General features: G+C 41.6%; 1 protein-coding gene across 2 annotated transcripts in view; it reads left to right on the forward strand.

Moving 5' to 3' along the window:
* Positions 1 to 5,313: 5,313 nt before the first annotated feature.
* Positions 5,314 to 25,730, forward strand: part of Ptpn11 (protein tyrosine phosphatase non-receptor type 11) — an 85,501-nt gene continuing 65,084 nt past the window's right edge. The window contains exon 1 of one of the 2 annotated variants that reach the window (XM_078039059.1): positions 5,314 to 5,546. In XM_078039059.1, coding sequence (XP_077895185.1) covers positions 5,533 to 5,546 — 14 coding nt within the window. In that variant the 5' untranslated portion in view covers positions 5,314 to 5,532. The remainder of the gene's footprint in view (positions 5,547 to 25,730) is intronic. The other variant, XM_078039060.1, reaches the window with a different exon arrangement.

Below are 25,730 nucleotides of genomic sequence, written 5' to 3' on the forward strand. Positions count from 1 at the left end.
CTGCACCACATAAAAAATAAAATAAAGATGTTGTGACCACCAAAAACTAAAAAATAAATATTAAAAATTCTCTCTCTCTCTTTAAAAAAACAAAACAAAACCAAAACAAAAAACAAACAAGACAAAAAACAAAGCAGACTAACATTTCACCATGAGGAATGAATAAATGAATGAAGCAAGTAATTTCCAAGCGAATCTTTTCCATGAAAGGCTAGTTGAGACATAGGTATTTTCTCCACAGTTGGCTTAGTACTTACATCCCCTTATCAGACTATAGACTATGCTCAATGGCAGAGCATCAGAAAAAGGTAGGAATTAAAATGCTTAAAATATATTCCTGCTCTGAAATAATACACAATCAAGGGAAAAGCAAAAAAAAAAATATATATATATATATATATATTATTTCTCCTATTTTACCTGGGATATTTAGGAAAGATTTCTGGGATAGTTGGTTTTTGTTTTGGATTTGGGAGAGTAAATGAGAAATTTGGCAGATGAAAGTGACAAGTTGGCCTGAGGTGGTGCATGCCTGTAATCCCAGCCACATGAGAGGCTGAGGCAGGAGGACTGCAAGTTGGAGGCCAGCCTGGGCAATTTAGTGAGACCATATCTCAGAATAAAAAATAAAAGAGCTGGGATATAGCTCAAGGCTACAATTCACTTTGGGTTCAAGGTGAAAAAATGATAAGAATAGAAAAATAGTACTTACCCCATAGGGTTGTTGGGATGATGAAATAAATTAATGTATACAAAAGCACTAAGAACCATTTTTATGTGTGTGATGCTGGGGATCAAACCCAGGGCCTCATGCATGCTAGGCAAGCACTCACCACTGTACTATATCCACAGTCCAATAATAATAATGATAGTAACAAGTGATACTGGGAACTGAACCTAGGGACTTTTACCAGTGAGCTACATTTTCAATCCTTTTTATTTTGAGAGAGGGTATCACTAAGTCATTGAGGGACTTGCTGAATTTCTGAGGCTGGCTTTGAACTTGCTACCCTCCTGTCTCAACCTCCCAAGTCACAAGGCTTATAGGTGTGTGCCACTGTCCCAAGTCCAAGAACCATATTTGATGCATGTAAAATAATATATAAATGTCAGACCTTTGCTGGGCATGGTGGCACATGTCTGTGATCCTAGCAATTTGACCACAAGTTCAAGGCCAGTCTCAGCAATTTAGATAGCTTTCCTCAAAATTTAAAAAAATTAAAAATAAAAAAAGGACCGAGGTCAGAGTTATGGCACACATCTGTAATTCCAGCGACTCTGGAAGCTGAGGCAAGAGGATTTCAAGAGGAGTCTCAGGTTGCCTAGCTTGGCAGCACATTCCTGCAATCTCAGAAGCTAAGGAAGTAGGATCCCAAGTTCAAAGCCAGCCTCAGCAATTTAGTGGGGGCCTAAGCAATTTACTGAGATCCTGTCTCTAAATAAAATATAAAAAATGGCTGGGGATGTGACTCAAGGATTAAGTGCCCCTCGGTTCAATCCTCATTATCAAAAACAGCCCCCAACAAACAAAAATAAAAATTTGAAACCACACACACACAAAACAACAACAACAAAAACAACCTCAGCAATTTAGTAAGGCCCTAAGCAATTTAGTGAGACCCTGTTTCAATTAATAAATAAAATAAAATAAAGCAAAAATGACTGGTAAGATAGCTCAGTGGTAGAGTGACCCTGGGTTCAATTCCCAGCATCCAAAATAAATAAGTAAGTAAGTAAATAAATAAAAGTAGAGTTGCTCACTTGAGCACTTCAGATATTCTAACAAAAGCCAGATGTGGTGGTACACACATGTAACCCCAGCAACTAGGGAGGCTGAGACCAGTTAAGCAATTTAGAACAGCCCTAAGCAACCTAATGGAGACTTTGTCCATCCACCCCCGCCCCTCTTTTTTAAAATGCTGAGGATGTAACTTAGTGGTGAAATGCCCCTGAGTTCAATCCTTATTTCTGTTGTGGCCTGTGGGTGTATCAAAAAAATAAGGTAAAAATTCTGACAAAATAGTTGGGGGTGTAGCTCAGGGGTAGAGTGCTTACCTACCCAAGTATGAGGCCTGGGTTTCAATCTCAGCACTGGAAAAAGAAAAAAGAAAAAAGAAAAAAGGAGGAGGAGGAGGAGGAGGAGGAGGAGGAGGAGGAGGAGGAAGGGGAGGAGGAGGAGGAGAAGGAGGAGGAGGGAGAAGAGAGAAGAGAAAATTGTGGTAATCTTAGGGATTTTCACCTGGTAAGTGTCCCAGAGTATTTGTTAAATGACCTGCTACTGAAAAAAAAAAAGCATAATTGAACCCCCTCTTGTGACTTGTTGTGGTATTGCAAAGCTTATGATTTATCAATGTCGGTTATAAAATAAAAATTATTATTAAGCGCCTGGTTTTGTCACATATAAAGTGTTCATAAGGGGCTGGGCATGTAGCTCAGTGGTAGAAACCTTGCTTAGCATACACAAGGTCCTAGGTTTGATCCCCAGCACTGCCAAAAGGAAGAAAAGAAAAGCTCTGAACTTCACACAGCACTTTTATCACAAAGCAGACATTTTGGCAGACATTAAATCATTTTAAATCTCAATGAGATTTTCTTGTGAGATTTTCATTTAAGATGAAAGAACTGTGTGCCAGGATAACACACTTGTAATCCCAGTGATTTTGGAGGCTGAGGCAAGAGGCTTGCAAGTTCAAAGCCAGACTCAGCAACTTACTGAGGCCCCCAAAACCTCAATAAGAACCTGTCTTAAAAAACAGACAAACAAAAGGCTGTAGATGTGGCTTAGTGGCCCCTGGGTTCAATCTCTGGTACAATAAATAAATAAATAGAACTGGAGTTGTGGCCCAGTGGTTAAGCACCCCTGAGTTCAATCTCTGGTATCATTAAAAAAAAAAAAGAGGAAAAAAACTGAAACTTGATTGATATAATGAATGACCTATCCAAGCTCCCACATGTACCTAAGTTGAGTCATGTATTTCATAAATTTGTGCCACAGAAGGACAGAAAACCTGTAGGCAGTTGCACTACAGAAATGGCAATGTTGGACTGGTGTTGTAGCTCAGTGGTAGAGTGCTTGCCTAGCATGTGTGAGGCATGGGTTCAATCCTTAGCACCACATAAATTCAAGTAAGTATATTGTGTCCACCTACAACCAAAAATATTTTTTAAAAATGGCAATATCGTCGTAGTCTATGAACTACTTGCTGTATATAAGTCTCCATATTTCTGCTTTCTTAATTATGAAATGGGAATGGAGCTGGGTGCAATGCACCACACCTGTAATCCTAGCTATTCAAGAGACTGAGACAGGAGGATCACAAGTTCAAGGTCAGCCTGGGGAATTTAGCAAGACCTTATCTCAAAAATAAACCAGAGCTCAGTGCGGTGGTGCATACCTATAATCTCAGTGGCTCAGGAGGCTGAGGAAGGAGTATTGTGAGTTCAAAGCCAGCCTCAACAAAAGTGAAGTGCTAAGCAAGTCACTGATACCTTGTCTCTAAATAAAATACAAAAAAAGGGGGGGGGGCTGGGGATGTGGCTCAGTGGTTAGTGCCTCTGAGTTCAATCCCTGGTACCCCCCAAATAAAACAATACAAAAAACTAAAAAAAGGGACTGGGATGTAGCTCAGTGGTACAGCACTCCTGGGTTCCATTGCCAGTAACATAAAATAAATAAATAAAATGAAATAAAATGGAGATGGTATTGAGTGTTGACAGTACTCTTGCCTAAGTGTTAATGTTAAGGTCAACACACAATGATTCAGCTACCCATTCAGTTTCCTCATAAGGAAGTTTGTGGAAGCACTATTTTTGGAGCAAAACCAAAATAGAAAACAAACTCCCCAACACTCAAAACCCTGGAAATTAATTCATTTTATACACACACACACACACACACACACACACACACACACAAATATATACCAATGTAAAGTATACACATATATACATATGATATTATGAACCCATAAATATACACATATTATGAACCCATTTAAAAATTAGAACCCCCCCAAAAAATGTTTGAAGCCAGCTAGGGTGTATACCTGTAATCCAAGTGATTTGGGAGGCTGAGGCAGAAGGATCCCAAGTTGGAGGCCAGCCTGGGAAATTTAGCAAGACTGTCTCAAAATAAAATATAGAGAGGTAGGGATATGTAGCTCAGTAAGAGTATTCTTGGATTCAATCCCTCCTCTATTCAAAATTCGACTCTCCATTTCACTGAGCAAAAGCCAAAGCTATTTATGTAACCCTTTAAAAAATTTTTTTTTTCAGTTGTTAATGGATCTTTATTTTATTTATTTATATGTGGTCTGAGACTGGAACCCAGGGCCTCACACATGCTAGGCAAGTGCTCTACCACTGAGCCACAACCCAGCCCTGCTATTTATGTAATCTATAATACTAACATCTCTACCCTTTTCTAATTTCAACTCACGTACTATTCTCTCTCCAACCCCCCAGAGACCTTTCTCTAGTTATTCTAACACTGGAGGCATCCCTCTGTCTCAGACCTTTTGCAAAATCTCACACTTTGCTGGAGATGCTATTCTGCTAAATTATTCATACTCCTTCATCTGATTTTTACTCAAATGCCATCTCAGTGAAGCCTTTCCTAACTACCCTATTTAAAATGGTAATAGTCATCCCTTCTTTTTTAGGCCTTGCTTACCCTGCTTGATCTGCAGCCTGTCAAGATTAATTGGAAAATTCCAGAAATAAACAATTGACATATATAAAAATTAATATTATATATAAAAACCAGGGATTGAACCCAGGGACTCTTTGCCATGAGCCACATACCTAACCCTTTTATTTTTAACTTTGGGACAGGGTCTCATCAAATTTCTTAGGGTTTGCTAAATTGCTGGGGCTGGCCTTGATCTTGCCATCCTCCAGCCTCTGCCTCTTGAGCCGCTGGGATTACAAGCGTGCGCCACCGCGCCCGGCCATTTTACATATTGAATGACAACCCTATAAAGAAAATACGCTTACTATCTTTATTTTACGAGAATGAAGAAATGGAGGTCACGGAAATTAACATTCCAACTAAGCGGCCTTGCGATGTGGGGAATGAAATGAATGAAACTCGATGTGGCAGTGGGCGCGGGATGGTCACTGACCGCAGGGGAGGGACGCGGCGGCAGGGGGTGCGGAGGGCTGAGGGAGGAGGCCCGGGAGCTCTGGGAGCTGCGTGGCGGCGGCGGCTCACAGAGCCTCAGAACTCGGAGCTCCGGCCGCCGCTGGGCCGGGGCGCTCGGGAACCAGGAAGTAGCGGCGGGCGTCGCGCGCGGTGACGTCACTCTGGAGCCAGCGGCGAGGGGCGGGGGCGGAGGAGGAGCGAGCCGGACTCGGGGGGCGGCTGCACAGTCTCTGGGATCCCCAGGCCTGGAGGGGGGTCTGCGCGCGGCCGGCTGGCTCTGCCCCCCGTCCGGTCTCGAGCGGGCCTCCCTCGGGCAGCCCGATGTGACCGGGCCCAGCGGAGCCTGAGCAAGGAGCGGGTCCGTCGCGGAGCCGGAGGGCGGGAGGAACATGACATCGCGGAGGTGAGAAGCCCGGAGGGGCCCGGTCGGGGCCTCGGCTCGGCCCCCGCCGCCTCGACGCAGCCCCGCCCGGAGGGGGCGCCCCGCCGGGCGCGCTCTCGGGTCCCGGGTGCGGGGCGGGCTCCCTGCAGCCCCCTCGGCCGCCCGGGCCCGGGGCCCGGCCCGCCGCGCCCCCACCCCTCGGGTCCCCATTCATTTCCTGCCTCCCCGAGTTCCGGCTCCGCAGCCCCGGGGATGCCGGTCGGTCCCGGGCAGGTAGAGCCGCCCGGGGAACCGCGGACGCCAGTGGCCCGGCTCGGCGCCGCATTCCTGACCCATTGCCTCATGAGAATTGCCTCATGGTGATTCCGAAATAGCCCCGCTCGCTCGCCGAGGCTCCTTGGCCCGGGACGGGGGGGGGGGGACAGTTGCACGGGGCTGGGCCCCGATACCCCAGCCGCTCTGGGGTCGCTCGGCCGCCCGAGTGCACCTGGGGACTTCACTCGGGACCCCTGAGTCTTTTGTGTGCCCCTTTGCATCTCCTTCCCCTCACCCCTCACGTGCCAGAAATGGAAAAACTGACGGTGTCTGCAGCCTCTAAAAGTATTTCCTTCCTCCGCGATCTTCGCTTTGGGAGGTGGGAGGGAAGGGAGCTTTATCTAATTATTTAATCCTTCAGTACAACCTTAAAAGTCAGGTAACTGTAGTGGTTCCCGTTTTCCGGGTGTGGAAACTGAGGCTCAGAAGTAACCTTCGAGTGAGTGACAGGATGCGAAACAGGGTCAGAAGGACGATTCGTGAGTTAATGAGGTCCCTTGAAAAGTCAAGGTAAAAATGGGACTCTTAGCTAACATTTACTTAGCACTCACTCGAAGGCAAACACGGTTAATCCTCACGACCGATCCTCTGAGGCCCATACTATTATCCCGTTCTAAAGATGAGTAAACTGAGTTTCAAAAGTAGAAGCAGTTTACCCTGCCACTCAGCCAATAAGTGGTGGAGTCAGAATCCCCAGTTGCTGTTGTTACTTTGTAATTATTTCTACTCATTTGTAAGCAGTAATTTTGTTGTTAAACACTAGTATGACCTCGGGTTTTCAAATAATGATACTGCTACTTTGTATCACCACTCTTCACAGACGGCTCACACATAAGACCCATTGTCTAGCCTTTGCTACGATTCTCCAGTTAATGGCCTCTACCTTAGACATATGAAAAATGATTTCAAGCTGTTGGGGCTATTTGAATGAGGGACTTTTCAAAATGTTAGGAATGTCTCCTCAAAACGCACCTGTGTGTTATTCATTCATGGATCTGAAATAAAAAGGAAGGGAAAAAAAAAAAAGCCTGAAAACTTAGGAAGTGAGTGACTTGGACAGGTCTCTTGGCAAGTGCTTGCAGAGCTGGGTAATATATAACTGCATTTCATCAGAGCCCTGTATAGCCTCAAATGTTCTAATTCTTTAGGGAGCTTTTAAATAAAACAGTTGTCTATTCTTTAATCTGTCAAATAGTCATTGAGCCTTTTGTTCCTTGTGTCTGCTCTTCCAGACAAGTAAGGATCTGCTGCTCTAGGAGACAAAAAGACTGGGGCTGGGGGTGGGGAAAGGGGCTGGGGAGTAATAGACCCTACATTGTCCAGCTTCTTAGTTTAGAAGCAGGGACGTGTGGGCATAGTCAAAGCAGCAAGTGGTCAAGATGACAGTTAGAAATGGAGTCATTCCTTCTCCCCTGCAGCCCTCCTATTTCGTACTCACCTATTATAGGAAGAACTGTGTCCCACCTAAAAAATCAGGTTATGAGCATAGCATACATAATTGTTGATTGCTATTTTTGTTTATTTTTTCTTCTTCTTGGTGATTCTTTTTTGACTAGCTTTATTGAAATATAAATAACATGTAATCAATTGTATATATTCAAGTGTATTATTTGATAAGTTTTGACATATGTGTACATTGGGAAACCATCACCTCAGTAAAGATAATGAACATATTCCTCACCCTCCTGTCGTTTCCTCCTGCTGTTTATATTCCCTCCCTTGTTCTTAAGCAATACTATTCTGTTGTTAGTGTATATTAGTTTGCATTTCCTAGAATTTTATATAGAGTGAATTAGTATTGTGTGTGGTTTTTTGTGCTCAACATAAATTAGACTGAGATTCATAAACATTGTAGTATGTATCAGATTCATGCAGTATTCCACAGTACCATACAATCCTGCAGTGTGCTTAGCCACCCACCTGTTGGTGGATAATTGATGTTTCCAGAGTTTGACTGTCACAAGTAGGTGCTGCAAATGTTTGTGTAGAAGAGTTTGTATGGGCACAGAATATCATTTCTCATGCCTACAAGTGGAATGACTGGCTCATACAGAAGATGTATATTTGACTTTGTCGGAAATTGCTAATCTGTCACCTGCTATAATGCCAGTGATGTGGGAGGCTGAGACAGGAGGATCCCAAGTTTGAGGTCAGCCTGGGCAATTTATTGAGACCCTGTCTCAAAATAAGTTAAAAGGGCTGGGTGTGGAGTTCAGTGGTAGAGCCCCCTGGGTTTACTCTAGTATCTCTCTCTCTCTCTCTCTCTGTCTCTCTCTCTCACACACACACACACACACACACGCACGCACGCACGCACGCACGCGCGCGCGCGCGCACACACACATACACACACAAAAAGAAAAAAAAAGAAAAAAAGAAAAAACAGGGGCTGGGGATGTGCAAGCGTTAGCGCGCTTGCCTAGCGTGCGTGTGGCCCGGGTTCGATCCTTAGCACCACATACAAACGAAGACGTTGTGTCCGCCGAGAACTAAGAAAAAATAAATAAATGTTAAAATTCTCTCTCTCTCTGTCCCCCTCTCTCTCTCACTCTCTCTTTAAAAAAAAAAAAGAAAAGGAAAAGAAATTGCTAAATTGCTAACCTGTTTTTACTGGCCAGGTAGGAATGGTGGCACATGCTTGTAATCCCAGAGGCTGAGGCAGAAGGATTGGGAGTTCAAAGCCAACCTCAGTAATGGCAAGGTGCTAAGCAAACTGAGTGAGACTCTGTCTCTAAATAAAATACATAAAGGGGCTGGGGATGTGGCTTAGTGGTAAGGTACCCCTGAGTTTAATCCCTGCTACCAAACACACACACACACACACACACACACACACACACACCCATCCCAAAGTGATTATACTGCTTTCAACCACCACTGCCACTCTTGCGCCCACACTGGGGATTGAACACAGGGGTGCTCTACCAGTAAACTACATCCCCAGCCACCACCACCCCAAATATGTTTATTTATTTTAATATTTTTTTTTTTAGTTGTAGTTGGACACAGTACCTTTATTTGATTTACTTATTTTTATGTGGTGTTGAGGATCGAATGCAGGGTCTCCACGTGCTAGGCAAGCACTCTCCTGCTGAGCTACAATGCCAGCCCCTGTCCCCAGCCCCTTCAGACTGGCCTTGAACTCATGATCCTCCTGCCTCAGCCTCACTAGTAGCTGAGATTACAGGCCTGCACCAGCACACAAAGTTTATAGTTTATGCTCCTACCAGCAGGCTGTGACAGTTGCATGTGACTCCTCTGCATCCCTCCCAACACTTAGTATGGTCAGTCTTTTTAATTTTAGCCATTATAATAGATGTGTCATTTCACTGTAGTTTTATTTTGTTTTTCTCTAATGACTAATCATGTTGATTTTCTTTTCATGTGCTTATTTTCCATCTGTATATTTTCTTTGATGATGTGTCTGTTCAATCTATTTTAGTTTGTATATGTGTGTGTGTGTTTCTGGGGTCTGAACCCAGGGGTGCTCTACCACTGGGCCACATCCCTAGCCTTTTTAAAGATTTTTTCTCTTGCAACAAAAAACAACAACAAAAAAAGCTTTATTTTTATAAAATAAAGTTGCTGAAACTGGCAACTCAAACTTGTGATCCTCTTGCCTCAGCCTGGAGTAGCTGGGATTACAGGGGTGGGCCATTATCCTGGAATTATTTTTTTTTCTTATTAGTGAGGTTTGAGAGTTCTTTATGTAACTTGAGTACAAGCCCCTTATCAGAGTTGCAGATTTTTTTTCCTCCTAGTTTGTGACTTGTCTTCACTTTAAAAACAAAACAAAACAAACCCCCCCCAAAAAATAAACCAGTGTCTTGAAGAACAGAGGTTTTTAATTTTAATGAAGTCCTGTTTATCAATTTGTTTTTGTATGGATCATGCTTTTGGTATTATTTCTGAGAAATCCTAGCTTAACCCAAGGGCTTTTTTTTTTTTTTTTTTTGTCTTTTACAAGTTTAATGGTTTCAGGCTTATGATTCACTTTTTTAACCCCGGGTACAGAGACTTGAATGTAGGGCCTTCTGTATTCTAGGCAGTGTCCACCACTGAACTATATCACCAGCACTTTATATTTTATTTTGGTCAGTGTTTCACTGAGTTGCCAAGGCTGAAGGCTGGCCTCTAAGTGTTGCTTTTCCTGCCTCTGCCTCCTAAATTGCTGGGAATGCAGGAGTGCACCACCAGCCTAGCCCCACCTCTTTCTTGCATGTAGATATCATGTCTTTGCAGCACTATTTATTGAAGAGACTACCTCCAGTGAGTTTGTACCTTGGTTGAAAATCAGCTGTCCTGTTGTGCACAGTGGTGCACACCCATAATCCCAGTGACTAAGAGGCAGAGGCAGGAGCATTGCCAGTTTGAAGCCAGCCTGGGTAATTTAGTGAGACTATCTCAAAATAGAGTAAAAAGGACAGGAGATAGAACTTGGTGGTAAAACAAAACAAAACAAAACAAAACAAAAAGGAAGAAAGAAAAATCAGTTGTCCTTTTATGTGTGGGTCTGTTTTTGGAATCTATTCTATTCCATTGACCTATTTGTCCTTATGCCAGAACCACATGGTCTTGATGATTATTTAGCTTATTCATTTATTTATTATTTATGGGGGTTTAACCCAGGGGCATTCTACCACTGAGTTACAACTCATGTCCTTTTCTTTTTTCTTTTCTTTTTTTAAAAATATTTTTAAAGGTGTGATGGACATTCATTCATTCATTCATGTGTAGTGCTGAGAATTGAACCCAGTGTCTCTCACATGTTCGGCAAATGCTCTACCACTGAGCCACAACTCCAGACCCCTTTTCTTATTTTTTTAAATTTTGAGACGGGATCGCTGTCACTATGTTGCTGAGGGTTGGCCTCAGATTTGCAGTACTCCTGCCTTAGTCTCCAGAGTTGCTGGAACTACAGGCATGCTCCATCATGTGTGGCCTTGTTGTAACTTTATAGTAAAGTTGAATTCAGATTCTGTTAGTTCTCCAACTTTGTTCTTTTTCAAATTATTTTGAATCTAGTATTAATTCATTCAACAAGCAGTTATTGAGCTACTCATGTTTAGCAGTAAGACAGGCAAAAATTTCCCTTTTCATGACCGAGAAAGGAAAAATAATCATGAATAAATAAAGTAGTTTTAGGTAGTAATAAAGGCCTGGGGTAGAGGAACCCACAGAAATGTGAGGAAATGCATTTTTTTGGATATTTTTTAGTTGTAGATGGACACAATAGCTTTATTTATTTATTTTTATGTGGTGCTGAGGATCTAACCCAGTGCCTCACCTGTGCTAGGCCAGTGCTCTACCACTGAGCCACAACCCCAGCCCCTGCATTTAGTTTTGATGGGGAATTTAGGGCAGGTTTTTCTTGGGAGTTATCAAGTGAGCTGATACTTGAATGACAAACATTATATTTAATTTTATTTTTCTTAATTAGCAAAACATCTCCTTTTGATTAGTGTCAATAGGGTTTAGATTTTTGTATGCATTCAGTAATTAAAATACTTGTATATTCTGTTTACTGATATCTTTTAACATCATAGGTAGGGAAACTTAACACATTGAGTAATTAAATAACTCCTAGGTAATTTAGTAGTGTTTTTATGAAATTTAGATTTGTGTGTGTGTGTGTGTGTGTGTGTGTGTGTGTGTGTGTGTGTATGGTGATGTGTTAGGCAAGTTTTCTACCACTGAACTCACTCCAACCTCTGAATTTAGGATTTGAGATTGCTTACATGCCTCACTCTGCACTTGTTCAGCTGCCAAAACTACCTGTAGTTTGAATCTCCCCTTAGCATGTGTTACATCATTTACATTTGTTTTTGTTGCTCTGCAAGATATGTACTTGAGCTTGAACTGAGAGGGGCAGAAAATTGAGCTTGTTCTCAGACTCCAGGCTTTTCGTTTATCTACTGCAGGTCAAGTACACTTTGTCCCAGGCTCTCCCTGGTGGTCATGTTTGTTTATCTCCTGTGGGAGTAAATAAACTTGCCTTGCTGAAAAATAAAAGTTATGTGCCTTTCCAGTTGCAACTGGGTTGTCTTTATTAATGTCATGTCCTGATATGAGACCAGGGTTTTGGCCAGAGTTGCTCAAGTGCCAAGGCTGCTGCTAGGATGATTTGCCCTTCTTGTGTGCGGTCAATGTGAAGACTGTTAGAAGTCGCACATGACCCTTGGAAGCTCAGCCAAATCATGTTTGTAACTGTTGCTAGCAGGCCTTGATGTACTTTGTTAGGCAGCTACAGAACAATAGGGACACAACTTATTCCTCTTTCCTTTGGGAAACACAGGCAGGACTTGCCATCTAATGTTGATATTTTTAAGGAAAAGAAAGGCAAATCCTGGTGTTGGGTAGGTTCTGTGGGAGTTTCGGATTGCACCAGGGTTCAAGATCCCTGAAATGTATTCAGATTCCCTAATATGCAGCCCAGTTCATTACTAAGGCTTTGGAGGTTGTGTGCATTAAGCAGACATGTATGTGCTCTTGTCTTTAGCAATACTGATATATGACAGAGATTATCCAGGTTTGCAAGGAGCATTGAATTTAGAGAGGAGACAGATTTTTATGCCAGCATTAAATAAGTTTAATAAAGTTATTGTCAAATTGATATAAAAATATATCAGTATATAATATACTGTGTTGAATGTATTTATATACTTGTATACTGATAACACATACACACACTGTGTATGATTACATATACATAAATATTTATGTGCCTATAAATGCCTACTTGCAAACATATGCACATACATACAAAGTCTGTTTTCTTTTTCTTCTTTTTTTTTTTTGTACCTCTGATTGAACCCAGGGGCTTCGAACTTGTGATCATCCTGTCTCAGCCTCCCTCCTGAGCTACTGAGAGAAGCCTAAGGTTCTTTTCTTTTTTGTGGTCCTGGGGATAGAACCCAGGGCCTTATATGTACTTCTGAATTACATCCCAAGCCCTATGAAGTCTATTTTTTGTTGTCGTTATTGTTTTTGGTAGTGCTGGGGATTGGACCCGGGGCATTGTGCATGCTAGACAAGCACTGTACCAACTGAGCTATATCCTCAGCCCATGAAGTCTATTTTAATGATAGTGGAATATAGATGATACAGATGTAAGTCTTTATCATCCCATTGACCACAGTAATGAAACATCTATCCATTCATTGGAGAAGTCTTTGAGGTGGGGTTACTACATGCCAAGCCCTGTACAAGGTGTTGGGTGTTCCAGGTTTTAGGAACAGCACATGTGAATGTGCTGGGTGGGAAGTTCTTGGGGTTTTGAAGAGCAGGAGGTAGCAAGTGCAGGAGCTGTGAGATTGGGGAGGGAGTCAGGGAGGGGACTAGACCATGCAGGGATTCTTATTTGTTGATTTATTTTGGATGGAACCCAGGGCCTTGTGCATGCCAAGCACATGCTCTACCACTAAGCTACCCCCTAGCCTTGTGCAAGGATTCTTAAGGTCTTCAGTGTCGTGTGCACCATGGACTGGAGTTCGGATTGTATTTTAAGAGCAGTGCAAAGCCATAGAAGGATGTGATCAAGGGAGCAGCATGCACTGATCTATTTAAAAATATCCTTCTGACTACTGGGAAGACAAGGTTATAGAAGGCTTTGAAGTAGGTAGAAGCAATTTGTGGAAGACATTTTCAGAGGCAGTTTTGTTTTATTGCCTTGTCATCAGAGCATAGATGGTGACCAGTGAGCCTTCCTGAGAAGACAGTGATCTGCACAGGCACATCTGTCTGCTACCCTGGAAAGCTGCCTTTACAGCATTTTTGTAGCTTCTTACTTAAAATGCATGCCTCTATTGACTGCTTCTCTTCGTGATTTATCCTTTTCCTATAGAATTTAATTTTTTTTGTTTTTTAATTTTTTTCTTTTCCTATAAAATATTAAAAAATTAACTAGGAAAGATGTGTTCTTTCATTTATAAATGTGTGTGTATATATATATGTGTGTGTGTATGGTATATATATATGCACACACACATATATGTGTATATTCTTTCTCATATACATAGAATATATTCATATACAAGAACGTATATGGCTGGGGCTGGGTCTCAGTGGTAGAGTGCTTGCCTAGCATGTGTGAGGCAATGAGTTCGATCCTCATCACCACATATAAAGAAAACAAAGGTAATGTGTCCATTTAGAACTAAAAAAGAAATCTTTAAAAAAAAGAATATATATGTGTGCACGTGCATACACACATACACACACCCCACATATAGTTTGTGTATGTGTGTGTGTGAGAAAGAGAGATTGGGGATTGAACCCAGGGCCTTGAGCATGCTAGACAAGCACTCTATCACTAAGCTACATGCTCAGCCTGAAGAATATTCTTGCAATCTGTAAATTACCAAAGTAGAATGCTCTCCTCAAGAACAAAGATAATAATTTTTCCAGAGCAAGAGGTAATAAAGATATTCCCCAAGCTGGGGCTGTAGTTCAGTGGTGGAGCACTTGCCTAGCATGTGTGAGGCACTGGGTTCAATCCAAAACACCACATAAAAATAAATAAATAAAATGAAGTGTCCATTTACATCTAAAAATATTTAAAAAAAGATATATACCCAGGATCACTTTCTATATAGGCTAGAAACAGGTATTAGATTTTGGACTCCTAGCTTTTTGTTGTTGTTGTTGTTTGTTGGTTTTTGGTGCTAGGGACTGAACCCAGGGGAGATTTCCCTCTAAGCTATATCCCCAGCCCTTCTAATTTTTTTATTTTCAGCAGCTTCTTAGTATAGCAGCTTTAAGTTCCTGAAATTATTAGCCTGCTTGACGGTTTCCCCACATCACTGGGGGAGGGAGATGCGTAGATAAAACAAAATATTCAGCATCATTGGATTTTCCTTTTGTTTCATCAGCATTTAAAAAATCTCACTCAGGCTGGGGTTACAGCTCAGTGGTAGAGCACTTGCATAGCATGCGTGAGGCACTGGGTTCGATCCTCAGCACCACATTAAAAAAAATAAGATAGAGGTATTGTGTCAACCTCCAACTAAAAATAAATGTTAAAAAAAAAAGCCTCACATAAGTTCTTAGCCTTAAAAAGCAAAGCCCTTGCAGAATCTATGTTGGCTAATCAGGCATTTATGCATTTTTATTCATTTTATTGCTATTTTGCAGGGCCTTGGGCATCTAGGCAGATGTTCTACCACTGATTTATTTCCCCCACTCCCACCTAGGGACTTAGGTTTTTGGTGTGACTTCCTTATAGGTAGTTTGGGTTTGTAAACCCTTTTTTTTTTTGGTACTGGGGATTGAATCTCGAGGTACTTCACCACTGAGCTACATCCCCAGAACTATCTCTTTTTCTTTTTTCTTTTATTTCTTTCTTTTTTTCCCCCAGGGCTGAGGCCCAAACTCAGGCCCTTGCACGTGCTAGGCAAGTGCTCTTCCACTCAGCTAAATCCCCAACCCCTTTAGTTTTCATTTTGCTAAGTTGCTGAGGCTAGTCTCAAGCTTGTGCTCTTCCTGCCTCAGCCTCCTGAGTTGCTGGGATTACAGGTGTGTGCCACCACACCAGCTGCAACTCATGCTTTCACTTCATCAAACCTACTCAGCACAGAGGTTGTGTGTAGTAGGTCCTGAAGCCCACTTTAGACCTTGACCTGAGGCTCTTCTTCACAAGTCTTAATTTTTTGGTGACACTGAGAAATGAACCTAAGGCCTCACACATGCCAAGCACATGCTCTACCACTGAGCTACACCCACTGCATGCCTCTGTGTCCTCAAGTTGATTCAGTCAACAGCCATTTGTTAAGTACCCACTGTGTATGTGGTGAGGATTGGAATTTGTAACTTTTCATCCTGTCTGGGCTCATTGTATTAATGGCCTTGTTGATAAATGAAGTCATTCTGATTTGTCTTTCTCCCCTCCCTGCAGGTACTACAGATACAGATGTATTACAAAATGTCACAAAACATGACAGTTTTTGCTCATTTGTTTGATTGTTAGTCTAATCCTTATTGTATCAAATTTCTTTTTATTTAATTATTTATTTATTTTAGTTTTCGGTGGACACAATTTTTATTTTATTTTTATGTGGTGCTGAGGATCAAACCTAGTGTCCCGTGCATGCCAGGCGAGCGTGCCACCGCTTGAGCCACATCCCCAGCCCTTGTATAAAATTTCTGCTAGGTGGGAGACAGAGGTGGGGAGTTTTTTTTTTTTTTCTTTGTAGCTAGTATTCTAAGTGCTCATAATCCTAGAGGCCAGCCCTATAGATGCAGATTTCCAATAACTCCATGTTCTCTACTTTCCCTAACTAAAATTTCAGGGTTTGAATTAATTCTGACTACTCTTTGTAGTGATAAGCCTGCTGACAATTACAAAATTGTCAGTGGTTGAACACAAATATTAGACATTTAGTTGGGGAGAAGATTTTGGTAATTTCAAATGCCTTTTGGAAAAATAGCTGAGGAAGGAGAGTTTAAAATATATTCAAGCTCATGGAGAGGGGTTACGGCATGGAAACTCCAATTTCTAATTATATGTCCTTTGACATAATGGAGAGAGAGAGAGCCCCAGAGCCATGAGGAAGTTAACTGTGAACAGGCAGTGTAACTTAAATGACACATACATTAAGATGGCCTGTGTGAAACCAACATAATTAGGCATGGGAAGTATCCACCCCACATGACATGCACCAGCAACGATAACCATAACAACTGTGAAACTAATGCTTATTAAGCCCTCGCTGTGTCCAGCCTGTGTGCTAAATGCTAGTTACTCTCTCCCTTGAAGATATCATTCTCATCTGTTTTGCTCTTAATAACAGGATTGGTGTAATTATAAGCTGTAAATGAAATAATGCTGTTCCTTTAATAAAAGGGTAAGGAGACGACCACCCCTTATCTCCTGCTGCTGATCCTGCTGATGGGTGAGGTGGCGCCTGCCTGGCCTCACCTACAGCCCTGCAAGTTGCCTTTCAGCAGCTTCTACATTCTCGGCATCATCAGGTTACTCTAGGAGTGTTATTCTATCAAATATGCCTGAGTGAGAACCGGCTGAATTTCAAGTCCCACTTCAAAAACAAATAGCAGTGGGCTGGGGATATGGCTCAAGCCTGGCATGTGTGCGGCCCGGGTTCGATCCTCAGCACCATGTACAAACAAAGATGTGGTGTCTGCCAAAAACTAAAAAATAAATATTAAAAAACTCTGAAAAAAAAGATTAAAAAAAAAAACCAAATAGCAGAATTTCATGGTTAAAAGTTGGATTTCTTTATTTGATCATTATATTTTTTCCTTAGTGTTGGGACTGAACCCAGGGCCTTGTGCACTCCCTAGCAAGAGCTTCAGCATTTATTACCATCACTCTCCAGGCAAGTTCACCCTGCCTGCTGGCACCAGGCAAAACATCAATTAGATGTAGATGTGATTTTAACCGGGCATCATGTGTAATTTTTTCTTATTATCCTAGCCAGTTAATAATCACTGAAAAAAGAGTTTGGGGTAATATAAGGATAGAGAAATCTTATTTTTTATAATTATAAGGCTTTAAAATTTTATAATTTGTTATGTAATTTACAAGGTTTTAAAAAAATTTTTATTTATTTTTGGTGGTATTAGGTATTGAACCCAGGGGTACTCTACCACTGAGCCAGAACCCTAACCCTTTTTTATTTTTTATTTTGAGACAGGGTCTCACTCAGTTGCATAAGGTCCTGCTAAATTGCTGAGGCAGGACTTGAATTTTCCATCCTTCTGCCTCAGTCTTCTGAGCTGCTGAGATTATATGTCTGTGTCACTGCAACAGGCCCAGCTCTTTTTAATTTTTATTTCGAGATAGGGTCTTGCAAAACTGCTCAGCCTGTCCTGAAACGTGCGCTCTTCCTGCTTTAGCCTCCCAAGTAGGTGGGATTATGGCAACATACCTGGTTTATTTGGAATTAATTCCAAACCTAGACAAAGGATACAAGAATAAGGACAGTATATGGAGCTAGGTGTGGTGGCACAGACTTGTAATTCCAGTGACTCAAGAAACTAAGGCAGGAGATCGCAAGTTGGAGGCCAGCTTCAGCAACTTAATGAGGGCCTAAGCAACTTAGTGAGACCCTGTCTCAAAATAAAAAATAAAAAGGGCTGGCGATGTGGCTCAGTGCTAAAGTACTCCTAGGTTCAATCCCCAGTATAAAAAAAAAAAAATAGTTTTATTTATTTTTTTTAGTTTTCAGTGGACACAACATCTTTGTTTGTATGTGATGCTGAGGATCGAACCCAGCGCCCCACGCATGCCAGGCGAGCGCGCTGCCGCTTGAGCCACATCCCCAGCTCAGTTATTTTGTATTTAGAGACAGAGTCTTGCTAAGTTGCTTAAGACCTCGGTAAGTTGATGAGGCTAGCCTTGAACTTAAAATCCTGCTGCCTCAGCCTTCCAAGTCACTATGATTACAGGAGTGTGCCACCAAGCCAAGCCTCACCAGTGTTAACATCTTATCCCATTTGTTTTGATCATTTTTTCTTTCTTTCTTACTCTATATGTGTATACAGATATATAATATTTTTTCTGAGCAAATGAACATTTTCTGAACCCTTTACCCCCTAAATACTTCAGTGTATATTTTCTAATAATATAGTTATTCTCTTTATTTTTTTGACTTCAGTAAACTTATTAATGATAACAATAGTTTTGTCTAATCTTGAGTATTCTATCTGTGTCAATGGGCCCAAATGCTATCCTTCATAGCATTTCCCCTTCTTCAGTATTAGATCCAGTTATATTTAGTTGTTGGTTTCTTTAATCTAGAATATTTCTGCAGTCTTTTATGGCAGTGATTTTAAAAATATAACACAAACCATTTACTCTTAAAATATAGACAATCTCCCCTTTTTCTCCTGGGGTGGATCTTACTATATTGTTCAGGTTGGCCTCAAACTTCTGCACCTACGTGATCCTCCTACCATGGCCTCCTTGCCCAGTATCTGGGACTATAAGTGTGTGTACCAGGCCCTGCTTGAGCTCTCATTTTGGGTTTGTCTGATGTTTCATCATTGTTAGATTCAGCATTCTCAACCAGAGTACCGTGTAGGTGAAGTGTCGTTCTTCCGAGTATCAGGTCCTGATGTACATGAAGTCTGTTGATGATTTTAATTTTAATCATGTGCTTAAGAGTTTATCCATTTTTTCCATTATAGAAGTACAATGTATAATAATATTCCTTGCAGTGTTTTCCCAATGTATAATTGCATTATATAATTTTGTCTATTTTCTCCCTTGCATGCAATGGACAGGGAGATAGTTTAAGTCTGTATAAATACTCTGGTCCTTCAGTTTTTCTTTCTCCTTCAGTTCAGCTTCTATTGATGATTTTTGCCTCATCTAATCTTTATTATGTTTGCTAATTGCATATTGGAACTTCTATAGTTTTTAAGGCTATAGCAGTAGCTATTTGTTTAATTTTTATAATTCTGGGGATTAAACCCAGGGGTGCTCTATCACATCCCCAGCACCTCCCTCTTTTTTTTTTTTTTGCACCAGGAATTGAACCCAGGGGCATTTAACCACTGAACTACATCCCTAGCTCATATAATATATATGTATGTATGTGTATATATGTATATATATATATTTTCTACATACCATGGAGTCACAAAGGGCAGGAGCAGCTTGAGAGCTGCTTTTCTACACACCACATAGTGACTCAGGATTGGAAAGCTTGAGAATTGCTGTCCTAATACCCTGGAGTCACTCACTGCAGGCATAGCCTGACAACTGCTGTGTGTATACCATGGAGTCACTCAGGACGGGACAGCCTGAGAACTGCTGTCCTTTACACCATAGAGTCCCTCATGTCAGGCACCACTTGGAAATTGCTGTTGTGTACACCATGATGTCACTAGTACAGGCACAGCCTGAGGACTGCTGTTCTACACATCATGGACTCACTGAAGGCACGCAGAGCCTGAGAGCTGCTGTTCTACACAGAGTCACTCAGGTCAGGAGCCGCCTGAGGACAGTTGTTCTATACACCCTGGAATCATACACATACACACACACACACACACACACACATATATATATATATATATATATATATATATATATATATATGTATGTATGTATGTATGTATATATACACATATATATATATTTTTTAGTTGTTGATGGACCTTTATTTAATCATTTATTTAAATGAGTGCTGAGAATCAAATCCAGTGCCTCACATATACTAGGCAGGCAAGTGCTCTATCATTGAGCCACAACCCCAGACCATCCCACCCTTTTAAATTTTTATTTTGAGACAGGGTCTCACAAAATCTGGCCTGGACCCTGCCTCAGCCTTCCAAGTAGCTGGGATTACAGGTATGTGTCATTGAGTCTGACTGGTAGTAGGTTTTTAAAAACAGATACTGGGGAGTGGTGTGCGGGAGTGGGGTGAGGGGAAGGATACTAAAGCCAGGCACATGCTTGTAATCCCAGCTACTCAGGAGGTTGAGGCAGGGTGGCAAGTTTGAGGCCAGCCTCAACAACTGAGTGAGACCTTGTTTGAAAATAAAACAAAAAGACATATAGATGTGGTTCATTGGTAGAGTACTCTTGGGTTCAATCCCTCATAGCACCCGTCTCCCCTGGGAAAAAAAAATTAGGAAGGGATGGGTAACCCAATATTTTATGTTTTCCGTGCTGTGATAGCTGGATTTACTCAGTGTTTATAAAATGCAACTCATGTTATTAAATAAAAATGCATATATTTATTTAAAGTGTGCATGCTTATTGACTTTATTGAATTGAACAACCTTCAGAATGTATGTGTGATTTTTTTTGTTGTTGTTGTTGTTGCTGTAAAGGCACTTAATGGAAACATTTTTTTCTTTATATAAATTGAAGTTTACAACCAAACGGTTTATAGTCACCCGGTAGAATAGTTGCTGACTTACGTAGAGGTGTTTATGACTTTGGTTCTTTTCCTCTACCATTCAGCATGATAGAACTTTCCAGTTACTTCAGAATAAATATAAAATTCCATTGCTTTAAGTGGGATCTGCTTAATGGGCTATACTGTCATCTACCTCAGCCATTTGTCCTGTGAAAGAACCTCAGCCCTTGTTATTTGGTGCCTACATTGGTGATTGTGCTTGCCAACATGCACCTTTACAGCAAGGGGCCCAGGACGAAGCTGGATCAAGTGCAGCCAGGGCACCAGCCTGGTTTTGGAGGTGAAGAGAAGTGGCCAAAGAGTTCTTTTCCCCACTTGTGTTAGTTTAGTTAAAACATCAAAATTTGATGTTCCCAAATGTATGGGGAGGTTTGGGGCAAGCTTTTGCCTCATGCACAGGGGCCCAAGATCTTTACTTGCCAAATTCTTACAATTCCCGCAGTGGTGTACAAGTGGGGAAACAATTCCTCGTTAGCACCATAAATCCAGTAAGAAGCGACTGTATAACAGTAACCATTTTATTTTGTCAAAGGGCTACTGGGGACCTAGCTGAGGAGAGCCTTTGCCTGGGGTGTCGGCAGCCGGCTGCCTCTTCCTGAGCGGGTGCCTCTATGGGAGGAGGAGGCATCTTTGACAGCCCTGTTGACGCCACGGGTTGGAGATGTGAAACTGTGTGGACGTGGGAGAGCAGTGACAGCGTGCCCGCAGGCTGCTCTTCCTTCCCTTCTCGCGACAGATAATTATTAAGGAACTTACTCTGTAGCTAGGGGGGTGGGGTACACTGAGAAGAACTAGGTGTGTCCTCTGTCCTCATGGAATTGCCAGTCCAGCCTTTAACCTGGCACTTGTAGGAATCGATCACACACGGTGCTGTGGGAGCAGGGGTTCACTGAGAAGGTGGGGTAGGGAATTGAATGTGGGGCCCCCAGAGGGAAAAGCACAAGCAAAGGCCACATGTGGCATGTTTGAGGAAATCAGAGAGGTCATCAGAGCATGAGACTCAGTAGGGACCACATGTTGGAAGGCCCAGCTAAAACCTGTGACTTTAAATATTTTCTCATGCCTGAAAACAAACTTCTTAGTTCCAAAGGTGAAATTGAAGATTTGGTTCACGCTAAGCATTTTACATATATTAATGTATTTCCCTTGCGCAACAATGCAGTGAGCTAAGTTAGTTTCTAATCATGGCAGGAAACCCAGAAGCCATCATGGAAAACTCTGATAATTTAACGATGCCAGATGAACTACTGTCGGGGAAAAAAATAGCCTAGACAGTAAGAAGGGGAAAAAGCTAAGACAAATACTTGCCACACTTATAATAAAGGGGAATTTTCTGATTCTCTCAAGAGTTCCTACAAGTCAACAAGGAAAATATTAATAGGAAATGAACAGTGATAAACTGACAAGTCAGAAAAGGAAAAATAAGTGATCTGAAAACATGAAAAAGAGTTCATTCTTAAAAAGAAATATGCAGTGAGGGCTGTAGCTCAGTGGTAGAGCACTTGCCTAGCAGGCGCGAGGCCTTGAGTTCCGTTATCAGCACTGCCAAAACCAAAAATAAAGAAATAAAGAGGCTAAATTTAAAAAAAAATAATAAAATGGTATCATTTTTTCATTAATCGACACAGATAAAAATTTTTGATAATAAATAGCACTGGCAAAAGTGAGAGAAAAGGTGGTTTAACATGCAAATTCTTTCAAGGGCAATTTGGCATTATTTGTCAAAATGGAAAATTATGCATCTAAGTAAAGCATTTCTAACACAGTAACGTATGGGGATTGGGGTGTATCTTGTGGTAGAGCACTTGCTTGGCACATGTGAGGCACTGGGTCTGGTACATTACAATAAATAATCAAAATAAAGACATTGTGTCCATCTACAACTAAAATTTAATGTATGTAAATGTGTGTAAAGATGATTGTACAGAATATGTTCTGCACATGTACTGCATATTTGTACTAACAAGCATCTGGGACTCACAAGTGCTCTCTAATAGGGATGATTATGGATGGTACATTTGTACAACGGAAGGTTGTGTAGCCATTACAAAGTGAGTACTGATACAGAAAGACTGCTGGGGGCCATAGAAGAACTGGGTGTGAACTGAGCGATGTTCGAGCCATCAGGCAGGGAAATCACTGTTTTGGGAACTCTCAGGTTGTACCCACTGGTTTGAGAATGCCCCGACTCACGTTGGCACCCTGACATAGCTCACAGGTCAAGTTCAAACACAGCCCCAGAGATGAGGGTAACTCACCAAGACCAAACGCCAGATACCTGTTTACTGCAAGACCCCTGCCATACTGAGAAACAAACACGGAAACAAGACTCCTTTCAGACTGAAACCTTATACCTACTGATCCCCTTTGATTTGTACCACTGTAAATAAAGAAAGCAAGCGGCAGGCTTCTTCTTTGTTATAGCCAGATCCTTCTAGTCTGCCTATGCTTTAAAAAAGATTCTTGCCTTTTGTCTATATTTCTTCTTCTTCTTTGAAGTTTCTGATATGTTACTTTCACAGCTTTTATTTCGCAGCCACCCATCCCTCTGGCAGGCCCATTCCCTCACCCATGCCAGATGTGAGGGAAAGAAAGACCTTCAAAGCTTTGCAAATGAAGAAACTAGGGTGGACATCGGGAGAATCCCGTTTGTGTGCATTTTTGTGTGTGTGGTTGTGTTTCACTCAGGTAGGTGTGGAGGGAGTAGTGTATATGCACACATGCACACATACATAGGCATATGTTTATATATACATGAATTTTTTTTGGGGGGGGGTAGTAGGGATTGAATCAGGGGCGCTCTACCACTGAGCTGCACCCCCAGTCCTTTTTATTTTTTATTTTGAGACAGGGTCTTGCTAAGTTGCCCAGGCTGACCTTGCACTTGTGATTCTCCTGGCTGGCCACCTGAGTTGCTGTGATCATAGGGGTGCCCCACTGTACCTGACAGCATAGGACATTTCTTAAAGATTAAGAGACAGTTGTGGTTGGGTGTGGTGGCACCTACCTGTAATCCAGTGGCTCAGGAGGACTGAGAGTTCAAAGCCAGCCTCAGCAATGGCGAGATGCTAAGCAACTCCACGAGACCCTGTCTCAAAACACAAAATAAGCAGGGCTGGGGTGGTGGCTCAGTGGTAGAGCACTTGCCTAGTATGTGTCAAACCCTGGATTGGATCCTCAGTACCACACATATATAAACAAAATAAAGGTATTGTGTCCACCTACAATTAAAAAAAAAAAAAAGATTATGTAGTTACTTTTGACAAGTGAAACTGAATATCTTTTTTTTAAGGCATTTCATTGATTTTTAAAAAATATTTATTTTTCAGTTTTTGGCGGACACAACATCTTTGTTGGTATGTGGTGCTGAGGATCGAACCCGGGCCGCACGCATGCCAGGCGAGCGCGCTACCGCCCGAGCCACATCCCCAGCCCCATGCAACTGAATATCTGAAAGGAAGTTTGTTTTTTCTTGACTTTCTTACCTTTCTGAACCATTATAATAAATGAATCAAAATGATTTTAGAAAGGGCTAAATAAGATCAAAAGGGCTCTAAAAGGGGAGGCTATTTGAGAAATGAATAAATAAATAGGTTAGTGAGGCTGGGGGCATAGCTCCATGGTAGAGCATCCCTAGATTCAGTCCCCGGTACTAGGTGGGGAGACAGTAGTAGCTGGGCTTATGGTATTTCATTTGATGAAGGCTAATAATGAGGCGGGCAGGTGAGAGAGAGAGCAGCAGTAGGGATTTCACTTTCCCTAGAGAGGAGGAAACATTTTATCTCCTTCATTAATGGGTAGTTATAAGCTTACTTTAGGATATGTTTGCAGTGCTAAAAAATATCCATCTTCATAATTTAAAAAGAATTAAAATCATGTTAGAATTAGAAACCGGGTTTCTGCCTGTAAGTCAAATAGCAAAATAGCAAAAGGCAGAAAGTTGAAAGTTGAAAACAATTGGCAGCTATGAGACCAACCTAAGCTGTCAGTGATCTCGGATTAAGTCCCCCAATTAATGGCCGAGTCAGATGGAATTAAAAAGAAAAATCCAATTGTGTTCTGCTCAGAAAAGACAAGCAGACCCAGAAATAATGACAAAGAATAAATCAAACATAGGCAAAGGAGGATTTTGGGATGGTACCAATAATATCAGGCTAAGGAAAGATTCAAGATAAAGAATATTACATAATCATCTAGTAGAGTCATTTCATATTGATGAAAGTTTATTTTTGACAGGGTGTAGTATGGTGGCACAGGCTGATCTTGAACTTGGTGAACATTGTGTCTTAGCCTTTTGAGTAGCTGAGATTTATAGGTGTGCTCATATCTGCTTTTAAAATGTGTTCTTCGGAAGCATTTTCCTGATGTTTCTCTCTGTAGGTGGGTTTTTATCTTGCAGATTGAAAAATATGAGTAAGGGTTGGGGATGTAGTTCAGTGATAGAACATGTGCTGAGTATGCTTGAGGCTCTGGTTCAAACTCCAGAACAAAACAAAACACAGAAACTCCGAGTAAATGATGGAAGAGTGAATTACTGCATCCAGATTTAATGATATGGCTGTTTTTCTGAGTCTTGGAATGTCATTATTTTTATAGATGAAGGATTTTTAGGCCGAGATGAGAACTGAACTTTGGGAGGGGCAGTGGGCTGTAAATTGTCTACCTTAGAATGAAGTTGGATCTGTTTCTTGGTTCCCAGAGAATGAGCACTTTTGAAAGACCCTCAAATTGGAGGTTAGAGCTGACTTCAGTCCTTGAGATTTTACCATTCAGTGACTTTTTCTTCAATTGAGTTGAAGGCAATGTTAAAATTGGCATCCTAGATTTATCAATTTTTTTTTAAGAGAGTGGGGTGGGGGAGGGAGAGAGAGAGAGAGAGAGAGAGAGAGAGAGAGAGAGAGAGAGAGAGAGAGAGAATTTTTAATATTTATTTTTTTGTTCTCGGCGGACACAACATCTTTGTTGGTATGTGGTGCTGAGGATTGAACCCGGGCCGCACGCA

Source organism: Ictidomys tridecemlineatus, chromosome 2 (assembly GCF_052094955.1).
Source record: "Ictidomys tridecemlineatus isolate mIctTri1 chromosome 2, mIctTri1.hap1, whole genome shotgun sequence".
Classification (NCBI taxonomy): Eukaryota; Metazoa; Chordata; class Mammalia; order Rodentia; family Sciuridae; genus Ictidomys; species Ictidomys tridecemlineatus.